This window comes from Amphiura filiformis, chromosome 17, assembly GCF_039555335.1.
Source record: "Amphiura filiformis chromosome 17, Afil_fr2py, whole genome shotgun sequence".
In the NCBI taxonomy this organism is placed as follows: Eukaryota; Metazoa; Echinodermata; class Ophiuroidea; order Amphilepidida; family Amphiuridae; genus Amphiura; species Amphiura filiformis.
Genome location: NC_092644.1, coordinates 33,927,655 through 33,950,742, shown reverse-complemented (window position 1 = coordinate 33,950,742; position 23,088 = coordinate 33,927,655). Strand labels below are relative to the sequence as shown.

The 23,088-nt window shown below is 36.0% G+C and overlaps 1 protein-coding gene across 1 annotated transcript in view; it reads right to left on the bottom strand.

The window, feature by feature from the left end:
• LOC140137672 (ras-related C3 botulinum toxin substrate 1-like) overlaps positions 1 to 23,088 on the bottom strand; it is a 46,110-nt gene that overhangs the window by 9,176 nt on the left and 13,846 nt on the right. The window contains exons 2-4 of the mRNA XM_072159424.1: positions 17,462 to 17,533; positions 14,297 to 14,414; positions 12,576 to 12,638 (exon numbers count right to left, since the gene is read on the bottom strand). Of these exons, the coding sequence (XP_072015525.1) occupies positions 12,576 to 12,638; positions 14,297 to 14,414; positions 17,462 to 17,533 (253 nt within the window). The remainder of the gene's footprint in view (positions 1 to 12,575; positions 12,639 to 14,296; positions 14,415 to 17,461; positions 17,534 to 23,088) is intronic.

The window sequence follows — 23,088 nt, the reverse complement described above, 5'->3', positions numbered from 1 at the left end:
ACTACTACAACATTTTTGATCATGTCTTTAATTTCATGCCACATATTCAATTAATCATGTATGACATCAGTTCCATCATAGCTGAATCCTAATCAAGGTGCAATTTTCCAAATTGTTTTTTCTGTCTATTATGAGTAAGAGTCAATACAGGGAAAGCTGTAACCTAACAGAGAGAAAAAAAAATCACAAGTGTCGTCATCATTGCCCAGGACCAAAATACTTTACATTTTAAACAAATTAGTCATAAAATAAATTATGCCATCAATTTTGCTTCATTTATATCTTAACCAGATTACATTTTTCCAAATTAATAATGCCACATATGTTTCCAATGCATCACTAAGGGGTGATTGTTTTTTCAGTAATAAATTATGCGCTGATAATTATCTTTAGTTGTGATCTCATTTAGAGTCAATTTAATCTACGCGATCTTATTGGGGGTAAATGCAAGAGATTAAAATTTCACTTGAGGGTTCAGACCACCAAATAGCTTTCCATAGATACGTATATAAAATAGTTACCTTGTGTTTTGAAATATACATGTACATGTACATGTACATGTATATATACTGCGCCAATAAAGTATCCTTACACTTGGAAACATAATCACAATTTCAAAACTGGACAGTATTGGGTTAAATTTGTTTTTTAATAGATGCACTATCTAATCCTGCACATTATGACACCACATTGAATCCAATGAGACCTCAAGAAGTAAAGTTACAAGCAATTGAATAGAGCGAAGGTCCAGTTTTAAAAGTGACAAACTGGCCGTCTAAAAGCGCAAAAAGATTCCAACAAAGCGAAACAAAGAGACAACACAGTTTCTTCAATGAAGCGTTATTTAAAGCAGTTTTTTTTTCAGTTTTTATTTCTCTGTACTTTTCATAACTTTCATTTTATTTGTCAGTTCTTTTGTTTCAGTTTTCTTTTGTTCCTTTTGTTTTAAATTAAAGCCAAACGCATAAATTAGCCATTCACTACTCTCAAACCAGATGTCTAGTCTGTGGAGTTTTGAATAGGCCAGTTTGTTACTTTCAAAACTGGACCTTCGTCAAATCAAATGCTTGTAACTTTGCTTAGAACTTGTCACATTGGAAAAGTCACATTTAGAAAAGTCACATTTAGAAAAGTCACATTGGATTCAATGTGGTGTCATAATGTGCAGGATTAGCTAGTGCATCTATTAAAAAAACAAATTTACCCCAATATTGTTCAGTTTGGGAATTGTGATTATTTTTCCAAGTGTAAGGATACTTTATTGGCGCAGTATTTATATATATGTACAATTGTAATATGTTATCTTCAGAACAGAATCCTGCATAAACTATATCTGCAAATGACTCCCCATTTTACATATCTACATGTACTTTTTGAAAAAATTAGCAATATTAAAAAGCCAGAGTTTTGTCTGTTTGGGACCCCCAACTGCTAGCACCATTTTGACCTTGTCAAAAGCATCACTCAAATTTTCATGTTTTGTGCAGATTACATTCACAAGTGCTAGTAAAACACAATTTTCAACATTAATTTACTAGTACAACTTGGCAATTTTTATGCGAAGTTGGCGCTGTAGGATTGATGAACTTCGACCAGAAGTTGCTTCACATGCAGATTTAGTGGTATGCACCCTTGAATAAGAAAACAACATGCACCACCAGAGCACCACTCAAGCCTTGAAATAAGCAGACTGGAACCAGGAGCAATTTGTTTTGAACATTGCTCCTGGTTCACTAGGATTTTACAAGAACCAGGAGCAATTTCTGAAGAAACAGGAGCAATTTTCAATATTAAATCCTTTTCTGCATATATACAATACAGCATACCAGCACGACTGCATCAAGTGCAAAACTGTAACCAGGAGCAATTTATTTTAGACAATTGCTCCTGGTTCATGTGAATTTTACAAGGACCAGGAGCAATTGGTGGCTTTACGAGGGTAAATTTGCTCCCCGCGCCCGCTTATTTCAAGGCTTGGCACCACTACATGTAGCCCTGAAGAAACAACACAGACTTGATAGTGGCCCAACAATCTCTTGGGTACAAAATACTGCTCCATACAATTTCTCCATTATTTTACCCTGTTATTTTACAACATGTACAAGTGCAACAGTTCTTTATCTTTTCCTTATTGCTTTGAAAATTATTATTAAATGAGAGAGTCTTTCCTGGAGCAAAAAATACCCTAAACTTCATCAAAATTCAATTCTTTATTTTTTATAACAAGCAAAAGTGCTTGCAAATGTTAAAAGACAAAATCCGACATTAAACATGAAGTGTGCACTTTTATACTTATGCTGCAAATGTTGTCATCAAATTTGAGAAATCATGATTTTAAAACATAATGATCGCCAGAATGCTTTTATGAAATTTGACTATTTTGCTATTAAACTGAGTGGGGTATACATAGTTAGGCATGTACTATTTTGTACAGAAAAGCTTAATGGAACATTTTACTGTAACAAATGATTGATGATGTCTTTGTGAACTTCAGAACATTTTTGCATTACTAGGTACTGAACTCCTGACACTTTGAATGAAATTTATATTTGTCCTACATGTACATGTATGTTACAGCTGGGATGTGAGTAGTCACATCCCTGGTTACATCATCAGTATATCATACCCTGAACAAGGATGAAAATAAGAGCTTTAATTACTCCCAGGACTCAATTTGTGAAAATAGTAAGCCACCTGAATGAAGTCAGGACAATCAGGACTCACTTTTCTTTTTTGGTGACAGTCAGAATTTAAGCCAAGATGGTCTAATATCTAATGGCACATAATTAAATCACCTTTCAACAATTATATAGGCTTTTTAGCCTGGCTTGAGCATTTTGTTTGAGCCTGGTCCCATCAGGACCCAAGCGTGTCTCCACGAGGAGCGACCGTTTAAACAAACAAACAAACAATAATAGCTCAAATTATTTGCAGATAACCCCTTTTTGGTTCACCATTTACTATTTCTTGAGTATCTTAACATGTATAGACTGTATAATGACGGGCTAGGGTTCAGGACAAAAAGTGTAGCCTGGTGTTGTGATTTTTAATCTCTATGGGCTATAGTCATGATAGTGGACAACTCTTGGGCCTGAAACAAGTCCCGTAACCTGCTTATTTGAGTTATTTCCACCCTTGACTTTGAATCACATCATTTGAATGAAGTCTCACATTTTACAAGTAAAATTGCAGTCATAAATCAAGTACATCACAACAGCCGTAGCAGACGACACTAAATGTGCACAACATTTATGGAGGCTAAACATGTGAATAATTTAGTGTGGAAAATTGACAGCACCCACTGTGTCATCATTTCTAGCCTTAGGAAGGCTGTCTACATGACTCCTACATGTATAGATCCCTTTAGTGTGCTCAGGTTGATTTTGATAGTACTGTAAAAATTGGACATTTTCCCGGATACCAGTTTTTTGTTTTTGTGCATTCAACACAACTACTGTAAAAATAAAAATGCGAAAATATGTTCTTATTTTTAAGGTCTATGTAAGAAAATTTCAAGAATTTAAAAACAAGCCAACTAATTTAAAATTGTGAAAAAAATATTACTTGTGCCAATCACCACTTAAGCTGTACAGTATTCAGATGATATCACACACAAGTTGACACAACTAGATGCTAAATTTAATCTTTAATCTTTTTTTAATTTGCTGCAAAAAATCATTAATTTTATAAGATGATATTGCATACTCTATCCCATGATTCATCTAAAATTCATGACCAAAAAGATTGACCAGTATCATTTACTGAAATAACAAATTTGCTGATATTTTTAAGGCACTTTTAATATTATTTTAAATAATTCTATGTTTTCTATGACACAGATCATGTATCTTGTCTCAACTCAGAAGTGTGCAAGGTCATATCGTTGAAATTTTTTTTCTACTGTAATATGCATTTTTCACCCATGCATAACATAGAATTCTTACTACTAAACTGAAAATCATAACATTTTATAAATTAATATTATTTTTATAGAGCATACGTGTATGCATAATATTTTTTGGTCACCCTGTACAAAATGTACATGCCTTGCATTATACCACGCTGATCCGATCAAGCAGACGACTTCTTGCATGCATGCATCTAATACAACATGCAATTCTCTAGATCTACCATAATAAAAAGAGATTTGGTCATTCCACCGTATATTTATTTTTTGCCTGAAGCAAAATTCCTTGCTATTTATTATTAACCAAGCATGGTATCCCATTGATTTAAATGCCCAATGACAGAGCAATGTCAAAAGTATATAATCTCAATGTATGTATAAATAAAATGTGCGTTTCTGAAAATAAAACCTTTTTTTTTTTTTAATATCTTATTTTATAAAAAAAACAAGTATTTTATTTCCTTTTAAAAAGACAGCATTTTGAATACTGTGAACATTTTTTGTGTGATTTAAATTTGTTACCAATTTCTAACGTTTCACTTCTTTTTAAATATTCAATATAATTCTAGCTTCCAATATAACTTACACAAACGGAATATTTGTACAGGGTTTTTTTTCACGATAGCTACTTGGGATGCGAAAATAGTGCCGCACAAAAATGTCCATCTTTACAGTAGTATATTATGTATTTGCCCTAGTTCCAGAGTTGACAGTTTTTCCAACTGAAAAAAGACTGATAAGTAGGGCAATTTTTTTACTGCAACAATCCCCCAATTGCACATTTCTGCTTCTTTCTGTCATTTTTTTTTCTTCTTCTTTTTCTTCTTTCCTTTCAGGGGACAGGTGGATTTAATACGGAATCCTCAGGTCCATAAACTGCTACAGTATAATGTTCCACAGGGACGTAGGTGTGCTCTTTATTATGAAGATCATAATTATGTATATCATTATTGTACAGATGACAGTTGTGGCAGGTAGGAGAAACAAGCCCTACTACTAGAATAGACCTTTACTGGATGTGGCCTCCGAAAACTGCCATTATGTGAGAACAGCGTGACCCTAGGACCATTAATACACATAACTATGTGATATTACTGAGTAGTGTATTTCTAGACTGATAATAGGGTGTAAAGGGTCTATCTACATGTACATTGTAGGACTAAGGCGAGCAGATTCTAGACCCAATTAAAAGAGTGACAGAAAAGAAGTAATGACTTGGGAGGGTGGGAGGGATTGAGGGAGGGATTGAGGGAGGGATTGAGGGAAGGAGGGAGGGATTGAGGGAGGGATTGAGGGAGGGAGGGATTGAGGGAGGTAGGGAGGAGGGAGGGAGGAGGGAGGAGAGGAGGGAGGGAGGAGGAGGAGGGAAGGAGGTGGGGATAATGAACCAACAATTTCACAAGCTGCTGAAGACCCCCCCTCCCTCCCCCACAGACATTGCTGATGTTTTGCCTTCAAACGTACGTGACAAAACAGAACTGCATTATCTTGTATAAATATTAATATATCTCAACAAATACCTGACTCTACAATAATATTGGTTAAGTGTTGCCCATGAGAAGACAATATATGAAGGAATAATATCGGGTTGTAACTTTGCGCTGACAAAACACGGTGGAAATTGAATATCCAGGCAACAAAGAATCATAAACATGTGATAAATCTGTGTAAGGTTGGTCCTTTCTAAAATATGGGATTTACAATAATTGTCCAATGTAAGTGATGTTGTTGACCACAATGACCAGGGTTCTCCTGAACCACATAATATTCGCAAAAGCCAACCAAAGTTGCAATGCCTAAGAGTTGGAAATTCCAATCACAAAATAAAAATCAAACAAATGATCACTCAAATGTAAAATCTGGAATACATCAAGTGAAAATTAGAGATAAATCAAGGCAATTTCCACTGAAAAAAAAAAACGAGCTAGAAAAGGACCTAAACTTTAAAAACTTTAAACTCATAAAAAGATAACTCACCAAAATAGGCTAATGCAGATGATTATTTACTCAAAACAACATTGTATTTGTCCATATATTAATTAAATTCAAAACAGCATTTGAATTTTGAAAGAGATGTTACATTTACATGCCCTGTCCAAAACAGGAAGACAAAGTTTTTGAGGTGTGTACATTTGGGCTTTTTTACATACTAATTCAAATGCACATTCACACACATAACAACACAATCAGTTATACTCAAGCTCTACAAATTGTAACTATACTGCGCCAATAAAGTATCCTTACAGTTGGAAAAATAATCACAATTTCAAAACTAAACAATATTGAGGTAAATTTGTTTTTTTAATAGATGCCCTATCTAATCCTGCACATTATAAAAACACGTTGAATACAATCTTACCTCAAAAAGTAAAGTTACAAGCAATTGAATAGAGCGAAGGTCCAGTTTTAAAAGTGACAAACTGGCCTATACAAAGGCATAAAAAGATTCCAACAAGCCGCAACCAAGAGACAACACAGTTTCTTCAATGAAGCATTATTTAAAGCAGTTTTTATTTCAGTTTTACTTCTCTGTACTTTTCATAACTTTCATTTTATTTGTCAGTTCTTTTGTTTCAGTTTTCTTTTTTTCCTTTTGTTTTAAATTAAAGCCAAACGCATAAATCAGCCATTCACCACTCTCAAACCAGATTGTGGAGTTTTGAATAGGCCAGCTTGTCACTTTTAAAACTGGACCTTCATCTAATCAAATGCTTGTAACTTTGCTTCTGGAAGTCACATTGGATTCAATGTGGTGTCATAATGTGCAGGATTAGATAGTGCATCTATTAAAAAAACAAATTTACCCTAATATTGTCCAGTTTGGAAATTGTGATTATTTTTCCAAATGTAAGGATACTTTATTGGCGCAGTATAGTATTTCAATCAAATGAATTAAATCTCAGGATTAAAAATCAGACACTTTGTCACAAATGCAGCACTAAAGACCTTGTTTTCACAGGATATTTTAAATATGTAAAAATCAGAATCAACAAAATGTTAATATTGCTTGCAGTACTGTCAGCCCCTTTAACTTAAAATTTAAGTGCATCTGTATGTAAAATATGTGATTGGATCAAAATTGTAAATTAAATCAAGTGGAAACAATGTGGACAACAAGATGCAGTGGATCAAAAAAGTCAATTAAATCACAGGAAATTGAGGCATTGACTTGGAATGGCTCTGACATGTCATCCATTCTACCCAGTTCATATTTCAATAACGCAAATTGCAACATTATTTTGCATTGAAAATACCCACGTTGACATTCACAGTGTTCACATTAATGTCTGTGCTTTATCCATGTGTGCGCATGAGAATGGGGTGGGTGCTGTTTGTTTTTTGGGTCAGTATGCACAATGTGTGTAGAGGTGATTTAAGGGTACTTTGTCTTTTGCAAATCTACTGCATTATATAATAATTAAAGCTGTGTTTTGTGATTTCAGTATCGTCTATGCACAATGTGTGCAGAGGTGTTTTAAGGGCACTTTGCCTTTTGCAAAACTACTGCATTATATAATAATTAAAGCGGTATTTTGTGATTTCAGTATCGTCTATGCACAATGTGTGCAGAGGTGTTTTAAGGGCACTTTGCCTTTTGCAAAACTACTGCATTATATAATAATTAAAGCTGTGTTTTGTGATTTCAGTATCGTCTATGCACAATGTGTGCAGAGGTGTTTTAAGGGCACTTTGCCTTTTGCAAAACTACTGCATTATATAATAATTAAAGCGGTATTTTGTGATTTCAGTATCGTCTATGCACAATGTGTGCAGAGGTGTTTTAAGGGCACTTTTCCTTTTGCAAATCTACTGCATTATAATAATTGAAGCGGTGTTTTGTGATTTCAGTATCGTCTTTTAGCCAATAGATTATGTGACCGTCAATTTGAAGCTTGAACCTACCCACCTCAAGCCTTGACATACTATCGACGTCTATTCGATGCCGATGGTTGAGGTCATACTTTTGTTGACCTCAATCAACGGCATCGAATCGATGTCGATAATATGCCGAGGCTTGAGGTAGGTATAGGTTCAAGCTTCAAATTGACGCTTTCATTGATAGTTTATCCATGAAAACAGATTATTTCACACATTTCAAATGATTTGGATATTTAATTTGCGAGTTATGCATAATTGTGTGTATAACCACAGGGATTAATCCAATTGGGATTTGTAGAGGCTTCAGCAGTAGTATTACAGATCACGCAAGCCACCATTACCATCATCGCGTATCCTTGAAAAACCTGTAACGCATGTCGCACATGTACACACAATTTTATGTTACGCTCTACTGATTGCGTATGTGGGGTACTAACGAACGCACTATTATGGCACCCCGACACATTGTTAGCACCCCAGCACTGCCCCGATGGCAACGCCCACACATGATTTTTGATGAAAATGAAATGTAATAAACATGTGCCCCCTGGAAATGACCTTTGTAAGTGCATAGACTACAAATTAGGTCAAATACAGTGTGTTTACTTTCATCAGACAATCTTTCCTCATCACCCAATGGGTCTTACTAACAGTGTAATATTGCAACTGGTACAGTGGTACCCGAGATTGCAATTGAGCATATTATGTGCAACCAGATGAACACACTAAGCATGGTAAGTAAAGTAGTTTAAGGGTATGCTTTACATTGCTGGAGTGGTTAAGCAAATCAAGCACAATAAAAAGAGCTTGTGTGCCAATTGTGATACAAGCAGGGAACATCTGGTGCTGCCTTATGATATTTGTATGCCTCCACCAAAGGTATAAGGCCGTATAAAATTAATATTTTGGTTCTCGTCCAGAGGATTTTCATGAATTAATTGATGAGGGAGGGAGGTGTTGTTTTTTTTTTTTTTTTCAATGTAAAATCAGCATTGTCAGTAGTTTTCGGTCTTTTTCCAACAGTGCTTGAGGAAACGATGAGGCACTTTTTTTTTTTCAAATGTGAGATTCTGAGGATAAACCCCTAGAGTACCACAAAAAGACTTGCAAGTGATCCTTGTTCTCTAATAAACTTATTTATATGTATGAAAAATTCATAAATCATTCCAAAGTCTAAAATAAATGAAAAATCTAAAAATAAAAAAAATTCAGACAAATCCCAGAAATTGGGGAGGGAGGGGACGAGAACCAAAACATTAATTTTATACGGCCTAATTAGAAATATTGTATTCAATGTATTTTTAAAACCCCACCAAATTACCCATTACAAACTAGAAATTTCTCTGCACAAAGTGTCTTCCATAATACCTCCCACCATGACGCATGTTGTTGTAAAAAAATTTTGAAAAAAAAATATCTGAAAAAAATGGAATTTTTTTAAATAAAACATTTGAAAAAAAAATGATATCATAATAAAGAAAACAAAGAAAAAAAGTAGCCATTTATAACCGTGGCCTACTTATCTTAGGCTATCTGAAGCCCATTGGCCTATATCCATTCAAAAGATGCAGCGTTTGGACGGATGAGGGGCTAATTTTGGTGCCAACTATTGAAATTAGCTCATTATCATAATATTTACACAAATTATACTCAAAAAAAGGTAGCTATAGTTTCTGACCTGGGCCTACCTATTCTAGAATATCCAAAGCCAATCCGCCTATCCATTCAACAGCTACAGCATCCACACAAGACAGAGGTACTACAGACGGATATTGCAAAAACAGTATGCCTCGTGGCGGAGGCATAAAAAACCAACATACAGTATGGCAGCTTTTGGATATACCGGTACATGTACCACATTTTGCATCTGAACACTGCATCCACATCAGCTGTTAATCTGGCTTCATTTCCTAATGTTTGTGAAATGGTTCTTATTATAGCAGCTTATGGCAACTACTAAATTGGTAAATGCAACCAAATAGGCCTATATAGTGGAATTAACAGCTCTAAATATATCACCAATACCCCCATAGCCACCAGCCTATTCATAAGGAGGATATCACTCTAAAATGGACGTCTGGTAGAGGATACCACATCCAGGATTTTAGTACCCATTTCTGATTTTAGTTATTCATTGAATGTCCTCCAGAGTAGCAATTGGGTCTGAATATATATTTATGCACATGGTCAAATCAGATAGAATCTTCCCCCACTGCACGCAAAGCTATATCTTAGGACAAATTGCTGACAATTTTACTATGTATATATCTTAAGTATTTAGAATAAAGCTTTTTGAAGTGATTTTATGTTTTTGAAAGAAAATTTCACAGCATTAAAAATGTTTACACTTTGGAGACAACCTGTGTTTCTGCATCACTAAATTATCACAAATTTGTACATTTCCTTAAGGGCTGGGGTATGAACGTTTGGACAGTATTTATTTTGGGACATTAGAGCACATCAGACATATCGAATTGCATTCTGAATACGAAGAATGTCATTCTGATATCAAATAATTTTGAATTTTGAAATTCGCAATTTATTACACATTTTATGGCAAATCATTAAAAATTGATATTTTTGATATTTAACAGTACTTGAAGTAAACTTTATAAATCTGATGATTTATACTTAAAGTGTATGTAGGTGGGTTGAAAAGCCGACGATCAATTGAAAATTTTGACATTTTGTATTGAAGATACGGATTTTTTTCCAAAAACACCAAAAAAAATAAGTCTTTTTGGGAAAAAAATCCATATCTTCAATATGAAAGGTCAAAATTTTCAATTGACCGTCGGCTTTTCCTCCCTGCTACATACACTTTAAGAATATATCATTAGATTTATATAATTTACTTCGAGGACTGTTATATATCACAAATTCGAAAAATATCAAATTTTTATAATTTGTCATAAAATTTGTATTATATTGAAATAAAAAAAAAATGAAAATTATTTGATATCAGAAAGACATGCTTCGTATTCAGAATACAATTCGATAGGTCTGAGGTGCTCTCATGTGCCACAAAAAATACTATCGAAACGCAATAAACGCTCATTTTAGATCCCTTAAGGGCTGGGGTATGAACGTTTGGACAGTATTTATTTTGGGACATTTGAGCACATCAGACATATCGAATTGCATTCTGAATACGAAGAATGTCATTCTGATATCAAATAATTTTGATTTTTTGAAATTCGCAATTTAATACACATTTTATGGCAAATCATTAAAAATTGATATTTTTGATATTTAACAGTACTTGAAGTAAACTTTATAAATCTGATGATTTATACTTAAAGTGTATGTAGGTGGGATGAAAAACCGACGATCAATTGAAAATTTTGACCTTTCAGATTGAAGATATGGATTTTTTCCCCAAAACACCAACCAAAATTAGGTCTTTTGGGGAAAAATCCATATCTTCAATATGAAAGGTCAAAATTTTCAATTGACCGTCGGCTTTTCCTCCTTCTACATACACTTTAAGAATATATCATTAGATTTATATAATTTACTTCGAGGACTGTTATAAATCAAAAATTTGAAAAATATCAAATTTTTATAATCTGTCATAAAATTTGTATTATATTGTGATTTTCAAAAAATGAAAATTATTTGATATCAGAAAGACATGCTTCGTATTCAGAATGCAATTCGATAGGTCTGAGGTGCTCTCATGTCCCACAAAAAATACTGTCGAAACACAATAAACGCTCATTTTAGATCCCTTAAAGGGAAGGAAAAACATTTGCCTGCATTAAAAATTCACGGTTTGGGTGCACTCGCGAAATTCACACAAAATTTTCATGCACCCAATAAATAGCATAATTTACAGTATTTCTGTCTTAATTTGACAGCAACTTAGTCGAAATTGAAATTGAATTTTTGCTTTAAATAGTTACAACAGGATCCTTGACTCTGTACCAGACTTACACCTGACATGTACACGTAATGTAGAACTTAGCTCACCGATGCTTTTATAATACGAAATAGATAATCAATTATCTGTGTCATTCTTCCGACACATTCTGTGAATGGTTTCTCAATGGTACTCCCATTTGTGTGTAATTTCATGTGACAGTTCATGGTGCACCTGTGGAGAACAACTCCAGAGTCCAGACTGCTTACTCACTCATCTATCAGGGCACAGTTCTTTAACTCCTATACATTTGTACACTCATTGAATGACCTTTGAAAATGTGGGTACAAAAACTCATACTCTGCAACTTGAGGTCAAATTTTGCACTATGATTGTTTGATTGAGGTTATTGAACTATGCCACTGGGGTGAGGCTATTATGGTCCATAGTGAGAGTCCAGCCTGCTTATTAAATAGCCTCTATCACTAGGATCCATAACATGCTCATCTATCAGGGCACAGTTCTTTAACTCCTGTACATTTGTACACTCATTGAATGACCTTTGAAAATGTGGGTACAAAAACTCATACTCTGCAACTTGAGGTCAAATTCTGCACTATGATTGTTTTGATGTTATTGAACTATGCCACTGGGATGAGGCCATTGTGGTCCATAGTGTATGCATGCCTAACATGTTGACATGATTTGTCATACAGCCTGCAAATTTAATTTTATACTTGTAAAATATGAATGAGTTGTAGATCGAGCTTGTCATTTTTGCAGTCAGTAACTTCCTACATGTAGAGTTTACAGCCTGACTGGCTGCAAAAACATGTTTGCATGTTAATAATTGAGTAAGGAGTACTGTCGGGTTAGGAGGGGGAGGGGAGGGGTGGGGGTAGGGGTCACGGGTCATGATTGACTTACCTTTGCTCTAACATTTTCAAATGAGACTGGACTAACTATTGAAAAGCATATCAAGAAGACATCCTGTGAATAAAGACAAACGAAAACATGTCAGAATATTTCTCTTTGCACCAAGGCCCAACCCTAGCTAAGTTTGATTTTACATAAAAAATTGATATTAAGCATTATGTGCCTATTTAAAATGAGTTGCTCTGACAAAAACAAATTTTTAGGGTAGTTTGTTAAACTTGATCATTTTTTTCTTTTAACCCTAACCGCCTAAGGGCTTTTTGGCAACGGGAAGGGAAAGAAGGAAAGAATAAAGAGAGAAAAGAAGCACTCGGTCGGCGACACTTTGCCACGGTCTTGGGCTTCGCTGGCCAGCGAAACCGTGCCTATATATCTCTTATGGCTATTGCGTCATCACACCACGTGGGATGCATGCACGAACAGCGCATATATCAAGTAGTATTTTGTAGTATTCAGGAGCGTTAGGGTTAAGGAAGCCTATACTGAGTTTCGATAGTGGTAACCTAACCCTAACCGCCTAAGGGCTTTTTGGCGACGGGAAGGGAAAGAAGGAAAGAATAAAGAGAGAAAAGAAGGAAAGAAGTTGTTTGCTCTGGGTGGGATTCGAACCCGAGACCCCTAGCATGTCAAGCACTCGGTCGGCGACACTTTGCCACAGGTCTTGGGCTTCGCTGGCCAGCGAAACCGTGCCTATACATCACTTAGGGCGATTGCGTCATCACACCACGTGGGATGCATGCACGAACAGCGCATATATCAAGTAGTATTTTGTAGTATTCAGGAGCGGAGGGTTAATTTAGAAATATGTGTATCACAAATATTCACAAATTAAAAGATAAAAGTTTAACAAACTACTCTAAAAATTTGTTCTTGTCAGAGCAATTTGTTAATAGGCACATACGCTTATTATCAAATTTTTACGGTATATATGCTGAATTCAACAGTTTTAATAACCATTTTTTTTAGCCATAGGGAATATTGCAACCACACTTCAATTCCAAGACAATTATAGTATATCAAAGTCAAATTACCAAGTCTAAAGCTTGTCTTGCCATATCAACTAATCCCAAGTTGATGAGTTTGTTGTATATTACCACAGCTACTGCGTACACGCAAAGAGACAGAGAGGCAAACAAGCAACTAGGATGTGTGTATAACTATGTATGCTTTTTCTTAGTTTTGGTTATCTCCAATATCCCAATAAAAATAAAATTTAAAAAAAATTTGGATTTATATAGCACCTTTTTCCAGATCTTAGAGGATTTAAAGCACTGTAATTTCACTGCCATGGCGAATCATCACAATCAGATCGCATTAACTAGGCCAGTTGCAGCCAAAACTGGCGCAGACCTATCCGCATTTAGATTGTAACATCCACCAATTATCTGTTCAGCTCACAAAATTCCATTGGGTAAAGGAAGTTTTTGATAACCAAACAACTAATCACCGATTTTTAAAAGCAGGAGGAAACCGGAGATCCCAGAGAAAACCTGCGAGAGCGAGCATGGAATCGGGATAAACCAAGTGCACATACAGTCCTTGGGCACGGCCGGGGCTTGAAGCCGGGACCTCAGTGGTGCAAGGCGAGGGAACTACCGCTGCACCAACTCGCTCTCCCAATATCCAAGTCTGACAGATCCCGGTTTAAGCCTGACAAACAAACAAATATACAGACATTGCAGATTTACATTTATATAAGACACAGAACTCACTGTTTGTGGATATGAGAGTGGTCTAAGTCTGTCGTAATCTTCTTGTCCCGCCGTATCCCATAATCCTAAGTTAACCGGTTTGCTGTCGACCATTACATTGGCGGAGTAGTTGTCGAAGCTGTCAAGAAAATAAAATTTAATCATTTAAGCCTTTATAAACACAATTATATTTCTTATTATATCACTCTTACATCAATTCAAGACAGTTCATTGGTTGATTAACATTTGATATTTTTACCATTAATAACTGACGTTTTTACCATCGCATTGATGCTTATACCCTGCAATACATACCAAGCCTCCGGGCTTTGTTCAGAAACATTATAGTGTGTGACTATGAGCATACTATAGGGTCCACAACTTATAAGTTCCCCCCCTAAATACTTTTTAAAATAAATCAAAAAATATTTGACGAAATGCAAACGTGTAAAAGGGTATGGGTAGCCTTATTTGTTTTACACATATGGTCCAAATTATAGGGTCACACGTCATTGCGTTTGGTCAAAATGGTTCATTGTGTAAACAAAAGAGACCGTTTTTAACAGTGTTAAAAGTTTTAAAAAAAAAAAAAATTGAATTTTGCACATTGTTTTGTAATTTTAATATAAAAATTGATACATAGTTTTCATGTCATACTCATATCATATTAATATCATACTCATATCATTTTCATATCATATTAATGATATCAAAATGCATTGAATTTGAATGCATTTTGATATCATTAATAGAGTATGACATGAAAACTATGTATCAATTTTCATATTAAAATTACAAAACAATGTGCAAAATTCAATTTTTTTTTAGGTCAACCATGATCCAGAATTGATCCTAGCATTTAGGTCTAGGTCCAGAGACACTATAAAACCGAAAAAAAATTTGAATTTTTTTTTTTTTTTTTTTTAATTTTGGGTACCCGGGCAGGGAATTTCCTGCCCGGGTAATAGGATTATCGGGCGGGACTCGAATTCCCGGGACTCACTCACACCCTTAGCCAGGAATATTCATGTGTTTGTTAAAGAAAACTTAATCTTTGTTTTTCTTCTTTTTCAAAAGCAAAGCAAGTGTTTAATTATTCTTTTCTCTTAATCGATAAATGGCTGAGTTGCACAGGATATGTACTGCGGTGAGAATAGACCATACATCGCCAGTAGTTCATCACATGTGAAATGTTATTTTAAAAATGCCACGTTTGCTCAATTTCTTTCGCGGTCGACCAATAGGTTTGCTGGATGAAAATGTACCAGTGAAAGAAATTGCTTGTCGTGTGGGAGTGGCGCCCAATGCGATTCGGAAATTGAGAACACAATTTCAGGTGAAAGGAGAAGTGAAAAATCAGCCGAGAGCACCTCGTGGATGTGTCACGTCTGTTCGTCAGGACATGTCAATAATGAATTTGGCTGAAACCAGCAACGGATCCGGACTTTAATAAACAGCATGCGCCAACGTTGTAATGCACTTGTTAACAGTGTAGGAGGACACATTACCTACTGAACATCTAGACTAAGTTTTATTTCCATTACAAACACATGAACAGACCTGACATACTGTATTGTTTGAACATTGACTCCTATGGACCAAGGTGCAACTTTTCAAACTGCCTCTTTTTTACATAATGAATCATTGTGACCGAACGCAATGATGTGTGACACTACAAATTGGTCCAGATTTGTAAAACAAATAAGGTTACTCATAACTTTTTACAATTTTACATTTTGTTAAATAGTTTTCGATTTCTGTCAAAAAGCATTAGGGGGAACTTATAAGTTGTGCACCCTATATTACTATGTGACTGTACACGACGACGAATGAGCCGTAAATTCCTCCCCCGCTCAATTTTGTTTTATTTTGTGTTTAGAAAATATACATCATAAGCTTTAAAATGGTGTATCATTTGAGTTCAAATGATATCCAGAAGCGGGGTTATGGTTTGTTGAACTTTGCTCCTTCAACAAGATGGTAGGTTTTTCTGTTTCTACATGTGTCTCTTTTTCCACATTGCTGGCAATAAATATCAAATAGTCATGATTGGCAGTCATTTCAAATCATCCCCAAGTCAACAAGGTTCATGAAAGTTCTCTCAACCACCACTTGAACAGGATTTAGCCAAAGCAAACAAAGACCAGAGCTATTACAAATTCTATAGCCATCTAAGGTAGAAGCTTATTATCCTCTTCAACAATAGGATTATTGATTGGTGTTTGACTATCAAAATGAGACAGATGTTGCCGATTGTCGCCCCAACTTGAGGTACCGATGAATATGACCTTCATGCACATTTTACACTACTCAGAATAAAATTTAGGACATTGACGGCTCATTCGTGCTGTACAGTCACATGTCCTTAGCGTGAATTGCACATGCGTTATTTTATGGGCACTCCAATGAAGTAACAGGTAATATAAATTCAGGTAAATTAATTAAACCACTGCAGAACTTGGTTTGTACTGTGTTGTAAAATATGAAATATTCCTGAAATGTTATTGAATGTATGAGTAACAAATATCAACCATCTTAAATCTGTGTAATGATCGAAATATAATCACTCATTCCACTCGCTGTTCTGCCTCATGGAATGGAAGATGGAACAATTTATCTTTCACCTTGTGATTTCAATCATCACAATCATAGAAAATTAATAAATAGGTATAAATAACAAATAACTTTATGGGGCATTATCATTCTTTGGGGATAAGGAAGTGCCAGTTCTGCTTTGGCAGAAAACCTGTACTTCACCAATTCTGATTATACATAAAGCTGCATGTCAATGTACATGCTATTTGCCTTTACATTGTACCGCAACTCCAAAGTTTTTCGAAGATGTTCAGCAGTCTTGACTAAGAGACCGGTCGAGTGCAGATCCGTCGGAACATGCTTTTCAATACGGAATAAATGCTAGCCTCATTGTGACATCATCCAAGCAGCAAAGTTCATTTCCCATTGAAAAAGCGTTATCCGACGGATCTGCAGTCGACCATTCTGGCATGATGGCGTTGCAAGCTATGTCGCTGCTAAACCAAGTTCCTGAAAAAGGTAATTTTTTAAGCAAATATCCACATTACCGACTGAAAAACAACCCCAGTCCCCCACCACCTAAAAACCCAACAAGAAAGTGCAGGAGACATTTCCTTCTGATTTTCACTCTCCAGTAATTTACAAACTTACACTGTAGGAATGTATTCACCAGGGAAGGCATTGGTGGTATAGCTGATCAACAGACAGGTTTTACCTACAGCTCTGAAAACAAACAAAAAATGAAAGAAATTAAATATTTAAAAGATCATAATTTAATTACAACATGAAATAAATGCACCATCAGTGATCCCATCAAAAGTGTAAAACAAAATTTAAATAGAGGCCGTCAGCGTGACGTCATATATGCCGCCATCTTGTGGGTACACGCTGTGATGGTCGTTCGATCTCCATGCGTGAGCAGCAAAATCACCGCGTTGGCAAGCTGCGCCCTGCGCGTAGTGTCCGACGCATACACACAGATCATTTGTACCCACAAGATGGCGAAAGGCTGACGGCCTCTATTGGTAGGAACAAAGAGCTTTTAAATAGAAATAGAGTCGCAATAGATTATATAATCTTTTGTTCGCTTGATGCCGATTAGAAGTTGCGACAGGCTATTCATAAAAGTGGTACCATTGTTTTGAATAAAGGGGTTCCGCCATTAAATTGGTCACTGATCCGGCATCATATTAACGCTCTACACAACAGGCGAGTATCAATAAGTGACCACACTACAGTCATGTGTAAGGGCAGTCATGTGTAAAGTGGTACCATTGTACTCACGTATCCCAAATGTGTGCTTGTGTGGGTCTGAACTCTATAAAGGAGGCTTTAGCTGTCGATGCAATCATCTTTACCACCCACCTGACGTTAGGCGTTTCATTTAAATAAATTGAATGCTCTTGCGGATCGATTACACATTAGAATGTATGAAGGCTGCCATGTCCAGTCCATATATCTATATTACACTATAATGGTAATCGCTATACGTATACATGTAAGTATAAGTATATGCCTATAAAGGTTGTTTTTAAGAAATTTCCATTTAATTTTATTTTAAGAAGGAGATTGGTATAGAAATAGTGGCATACCCAATAAGGGGAGGGGGGTTAGGAAGGGGCAGATTCACCCCTGTGAGAAGTCTTGGGAGGGGAGGAGGGAGGAAGAGGGAGGAGGGGATATGGAGATTGAGAGAGGGCTGGAGGAAGAGAGAAATGAAAAGATATAATAAAGACAAGTAGATAAATAGAAATATAAGAAAAATGATGGGAATGAGAGAGGGAGGGTGAGGGGGGAAATGAGAGGGAGGGAGTGATAAAGTGTAGGCCTAGGAAAGAATAAGTACAGAGAAGGGAAAAGAAAGGAATGATGAATACATTTAATAATAATTATTAGGCCTATATAATAACTAAACACATAACAGCACTGGGCAGCCATTCGATGATGTCAATGCCTTTATTCTTTATGTAATTAAAACGCCCAGTCAGATGTATTTCACACCTACCAAACACAAGTCACCCAATTTCGAAAACTGGACGTTGAATGTACACTCTCATGAATATTGATTGGCAACATTTTCCAATATGTCAGCGCTCTAATCGGATACAATAGAAAAATAGACCCTGCAGAGCGTTGGGTAGGAATATCTTGGTTAAAAGTCAAAATTTTTATTTTTTAGATATTTTTTCATTATAAAATTTTTGAAAAAAATGAATAAAACCAGTGTCGATATTTTATATGAAGCTCCTTTCAAGAGATAGGTGTAGGTATTGACCCCCCCCCCAACATTGACCAAAATGTATAATTTTACCCCTAATAGGTCATTTTCAGGCATCACCCATTAAAGGAGTATTTCGTGATCCAATCATTCTCTTTTTATGACATTTTTCAGTAGATAAACAAAAAAAGCTTATTCCCAAAATTTCAGTAAATTCTGATTTTGCCTTTGCGAGTTACGCATGATTATGTGAATTACACGTAATTCAAATTTGACAATATTTTTGCTTTTAGAAGCAAATTAATCTACAAGAAAATTTTTGCCATAAACATTATGTAGTTAGAGGTTTCCAATAGTATAAAAATCTCAACTTTTTCGGAGAAAAGTGGGGGATGAGGCTGTGGATCACGAAATGCCCTTTTAATTCTTGTTACAAAAATCTTGATTTTTGATCATTTTGTACATTTTCCAATTTAGCAAATCAGTGATAGTGCCTTTAAAAACAAAGCTATCTTTAGAATCATTTCTCCTACCTCTGTCTCTCTCCCCAGCTCTTACATCGCCCTTTCCTGCCCCCCCCCCATTTCACCCCCTCTCTCTCCTCCAGTTCACTGTGCTTTCAAACAAACCTCTCTTCAATTTCCTGCTCATTCAAATGAATGTTTGAAGCAATGGAATTATTCAGCAAAACTAACACACAAATACTACAAACCCACATGTATTTTGCTACAACAATAACAACATTTCTTTTTGTTTATGTCTACAAGCAAATGTGAATTTATACTACTTCATTATTACAATAGTAAGTCACACATGATGCACTTAATCACACTGGAGTTAACATCTCAAAACAAAGAAATTGATACATGTATATCTTGGCACTATTGACTTGTGCATAGCGATTGGGGTATTCACATGAACACTGTGTCCTTTGGAATATGGTGTTCATGGTTATCCAATATTAAAGTTCTGTTAAGGCCAGGGCCAGAATGCTTTCTAGTTTTCACAGGCCTGGCTAGCCCCCGGGGGGGGGCACTCCAACTTTGGAGGTGACGCGTATGTAGGGCTGTTAGGACCCCCTTTTTCAGCATCGCTGTCACCCAAAGACCCCATATTTTTTTACGAACACATGCTCTGTCACCCGAAGACCCCTTATTGCGAGGCAATTGGGAATGGGGCTAGTTCTAGGAAATATAAACAAATAACAAATTTCCAATTTTTCCTTGTTATCAAACCAAGTATGCTGCCCTCTAGCAGACTTGGATGACTATGTTCAGGGCAACTTGTATGCTCTACTAACCATGCTAAACGGGACTGATTGTACCCGATTTTGGCAGCTGATCAGTTCCCAAGACCCCCTTTTTTGGCCAGTCGATCGGTTCCCTAGACCACAAGTTCAAAACTGGTGGCATACCACTACCAAAAAAACTCAAGCTAGGGACAGGCAGCTCCAAGTGAAATCGCCTTGGCCACGCCACGGCAGAGGCATTATTGTGACCAACTGCAAATTTCAAGTTTTGTCAATTTCCACCCAATGATCCTTGTTTCTTTAAGGGGGTACTACACCCCTGACCAATTTTGTGCCTATTTTTGCATTTTTCTCCAAAATTATAGCACATTGGTGACAAAGTAAGATATGTAAATATTATACATTGTAGGGGCAAGGACTACAACTACTGTACTGAAAATTCAGCAACTCAAAGCAAGTAGTTATTGATTTAGTGATCAAATATTGGTTTTCCCTCATTTTTGACTGTAACTCCACAACTGCTGTCTGTGCTGAAATAAAATTTCCAGTGCAGTAGTTGTAGTCCTTGCCCCTATCATATCTTACTTGTCCCCAATCCGCTATAATTTTTGAGAAAAATGCAAAAATAGGCACAAAATTGGGCAGGGGTGTACTGTAGTACCCCCTTAATATGAGATATGCATATTCATCCCACATTTGTAATATCTAACACTCAATATAATATAGTCCTAACCAATTTCTTTTAAAACAAGTTTGGCTTTCTTTCCCTAAAAATCACAAATTGTCACATAATTTTTGACAAAATTAACAACTTGCTGCCAATTAGTCTAAGTAATTTGTGATGGATAGCGCAGACTGGTCATTACTTGATGTATGGTGCAATGTTTTATTATGTACCAGTATCTAAAGTGTTCTACTCATTATTCAATCTTAAGATATCCAAACTCTAAATGTATTTGCCATCATCTGAACACCACCACAGCTAATTACATTATGCATAACACTGATTAGTTTTCAATTTCAAATGTTTAGATCAGGTTCAGGCTGTTTGTGTTACTCAAGCCTGCAATGGGAGTGTGCAGTGTGAATAATCTATACAGGCTAGTAACATACATGTACATGTAGATACTAAATAAGCTTATTTTAACTTCATTTCAACTGACCGAAATGTTTTTCGATACCAATTTTTTTTAACGATAGAATTTGGTCATGAATGCATATTCGTATATGCCCTGCAGGCAAGATTTTTTCCACCCCAATCCTCAACCCCCGAATAATACCAACCCGGTCCAACCTGATCCCTAACAATTTTGAACGAGTACACCCGATCCCGACCTATTTCATTTTTTGGCACACCAGACCAGCCGATCCGAACTTGCACTTTAGCCTTTTCCAGATCCGATCCAATCAAATGTTAATTGAAAACCAAGTGTGTTTACGCCAGGCCCTTGCAACTCCTATATCAGCACAATACAAAAATGTCCCATTATCACGTGACTGAAGAAAAATGCTGCTGCCACCACAGAGACAGAGAACCGGGACTCGACCGCCATCTTGGTACATACATAATGAATATATGAATATATAATTACAGAAAAATGCTGCTGCCACCAACGATAGCCAGCGATATAGGCTATGTAAACAGCGTATTTATATCAAGACTTAGTTTTTGTCACTGTCCTCACATCGATGAACGGAGTCTCAAGTCCATCGCACTACATGTACGTGCTCTATTCTTTGGCCATGTTTACACTCTGCACCTCGCATTACCGCCGTCAACAGGTACTTTCTACTGCACTACATGTATATTAATGCAGATTAACAATTCACTACTAACTTATTAAGTTAAATTTTTTTTAAATCATTACCGCGGGTACAGTACCCGAACTGTTTCTACTGCGAACGCTACCGGGTATTCACATACCACCTCAAAATGTGGTTGGCAGACTGCCGTGAGGTTCACTAGCATCACCATGCATTCACCTTCACCCGATCTGTTTCTACTGGGGCTGTTACGCGTATTCCTTGCAACACCCGAATTAATGTAAATTCACCTCCAACCGTTTGCTCAGTAGAAACACGCTGTAAGAATGATATTACAGATTCATGATATTTACCACATGCACTTGAAGTGAAGTTAATAAACACCACATGTAGTGCGTAATTATATTGAAAATCAGTGTTCTTACTATGTTCTCACATCGCAAATTCAAAACGTCTGTAATTTTGTATTATTTAAAATATAATGTTGATATATCTTTGTTACTTATCCTAACCACCCCCAACCCATCTACGTACATATTCCCCGATCCGCCCAACCAATCCGATTTGGCAGCAAAAATTACAGCGCTTTGAATTCTGTGGAAAATGCGCATGGATATAAATCCAAAATTTATTTTATTTGTTTATTTTCGGTATGAGCCAGTCCGGGGTACTTCAGATTTTTGGGTCATTATGTGCGTGTGTACGTATGTGTTTTGTATGGGATTTGCTGAAGTGTCTTTGAGTAAGATTATACAAATATACATGTGTTGATGACTTGGCCAACACTACTCCCAATTTCATGTTACAAATTCCCTGGCCTGCCACATAAACCATAAATGTATGTGTGCACCATTTATCTATGCATTTGAATTTTTACTCAAACTTGTCATTGAATTTTACATCAATATTGTGTACATGTAGCCTACATTGCAAACAGTACTGTTAGTTTATGCATGGAAATGGTTTAAGAGTGTCCAAAAATGCAAATGTGGCTCTAATCAAAGAATAAACAAACAAATTATTGGAAAAATATTCTTTACAAGATTT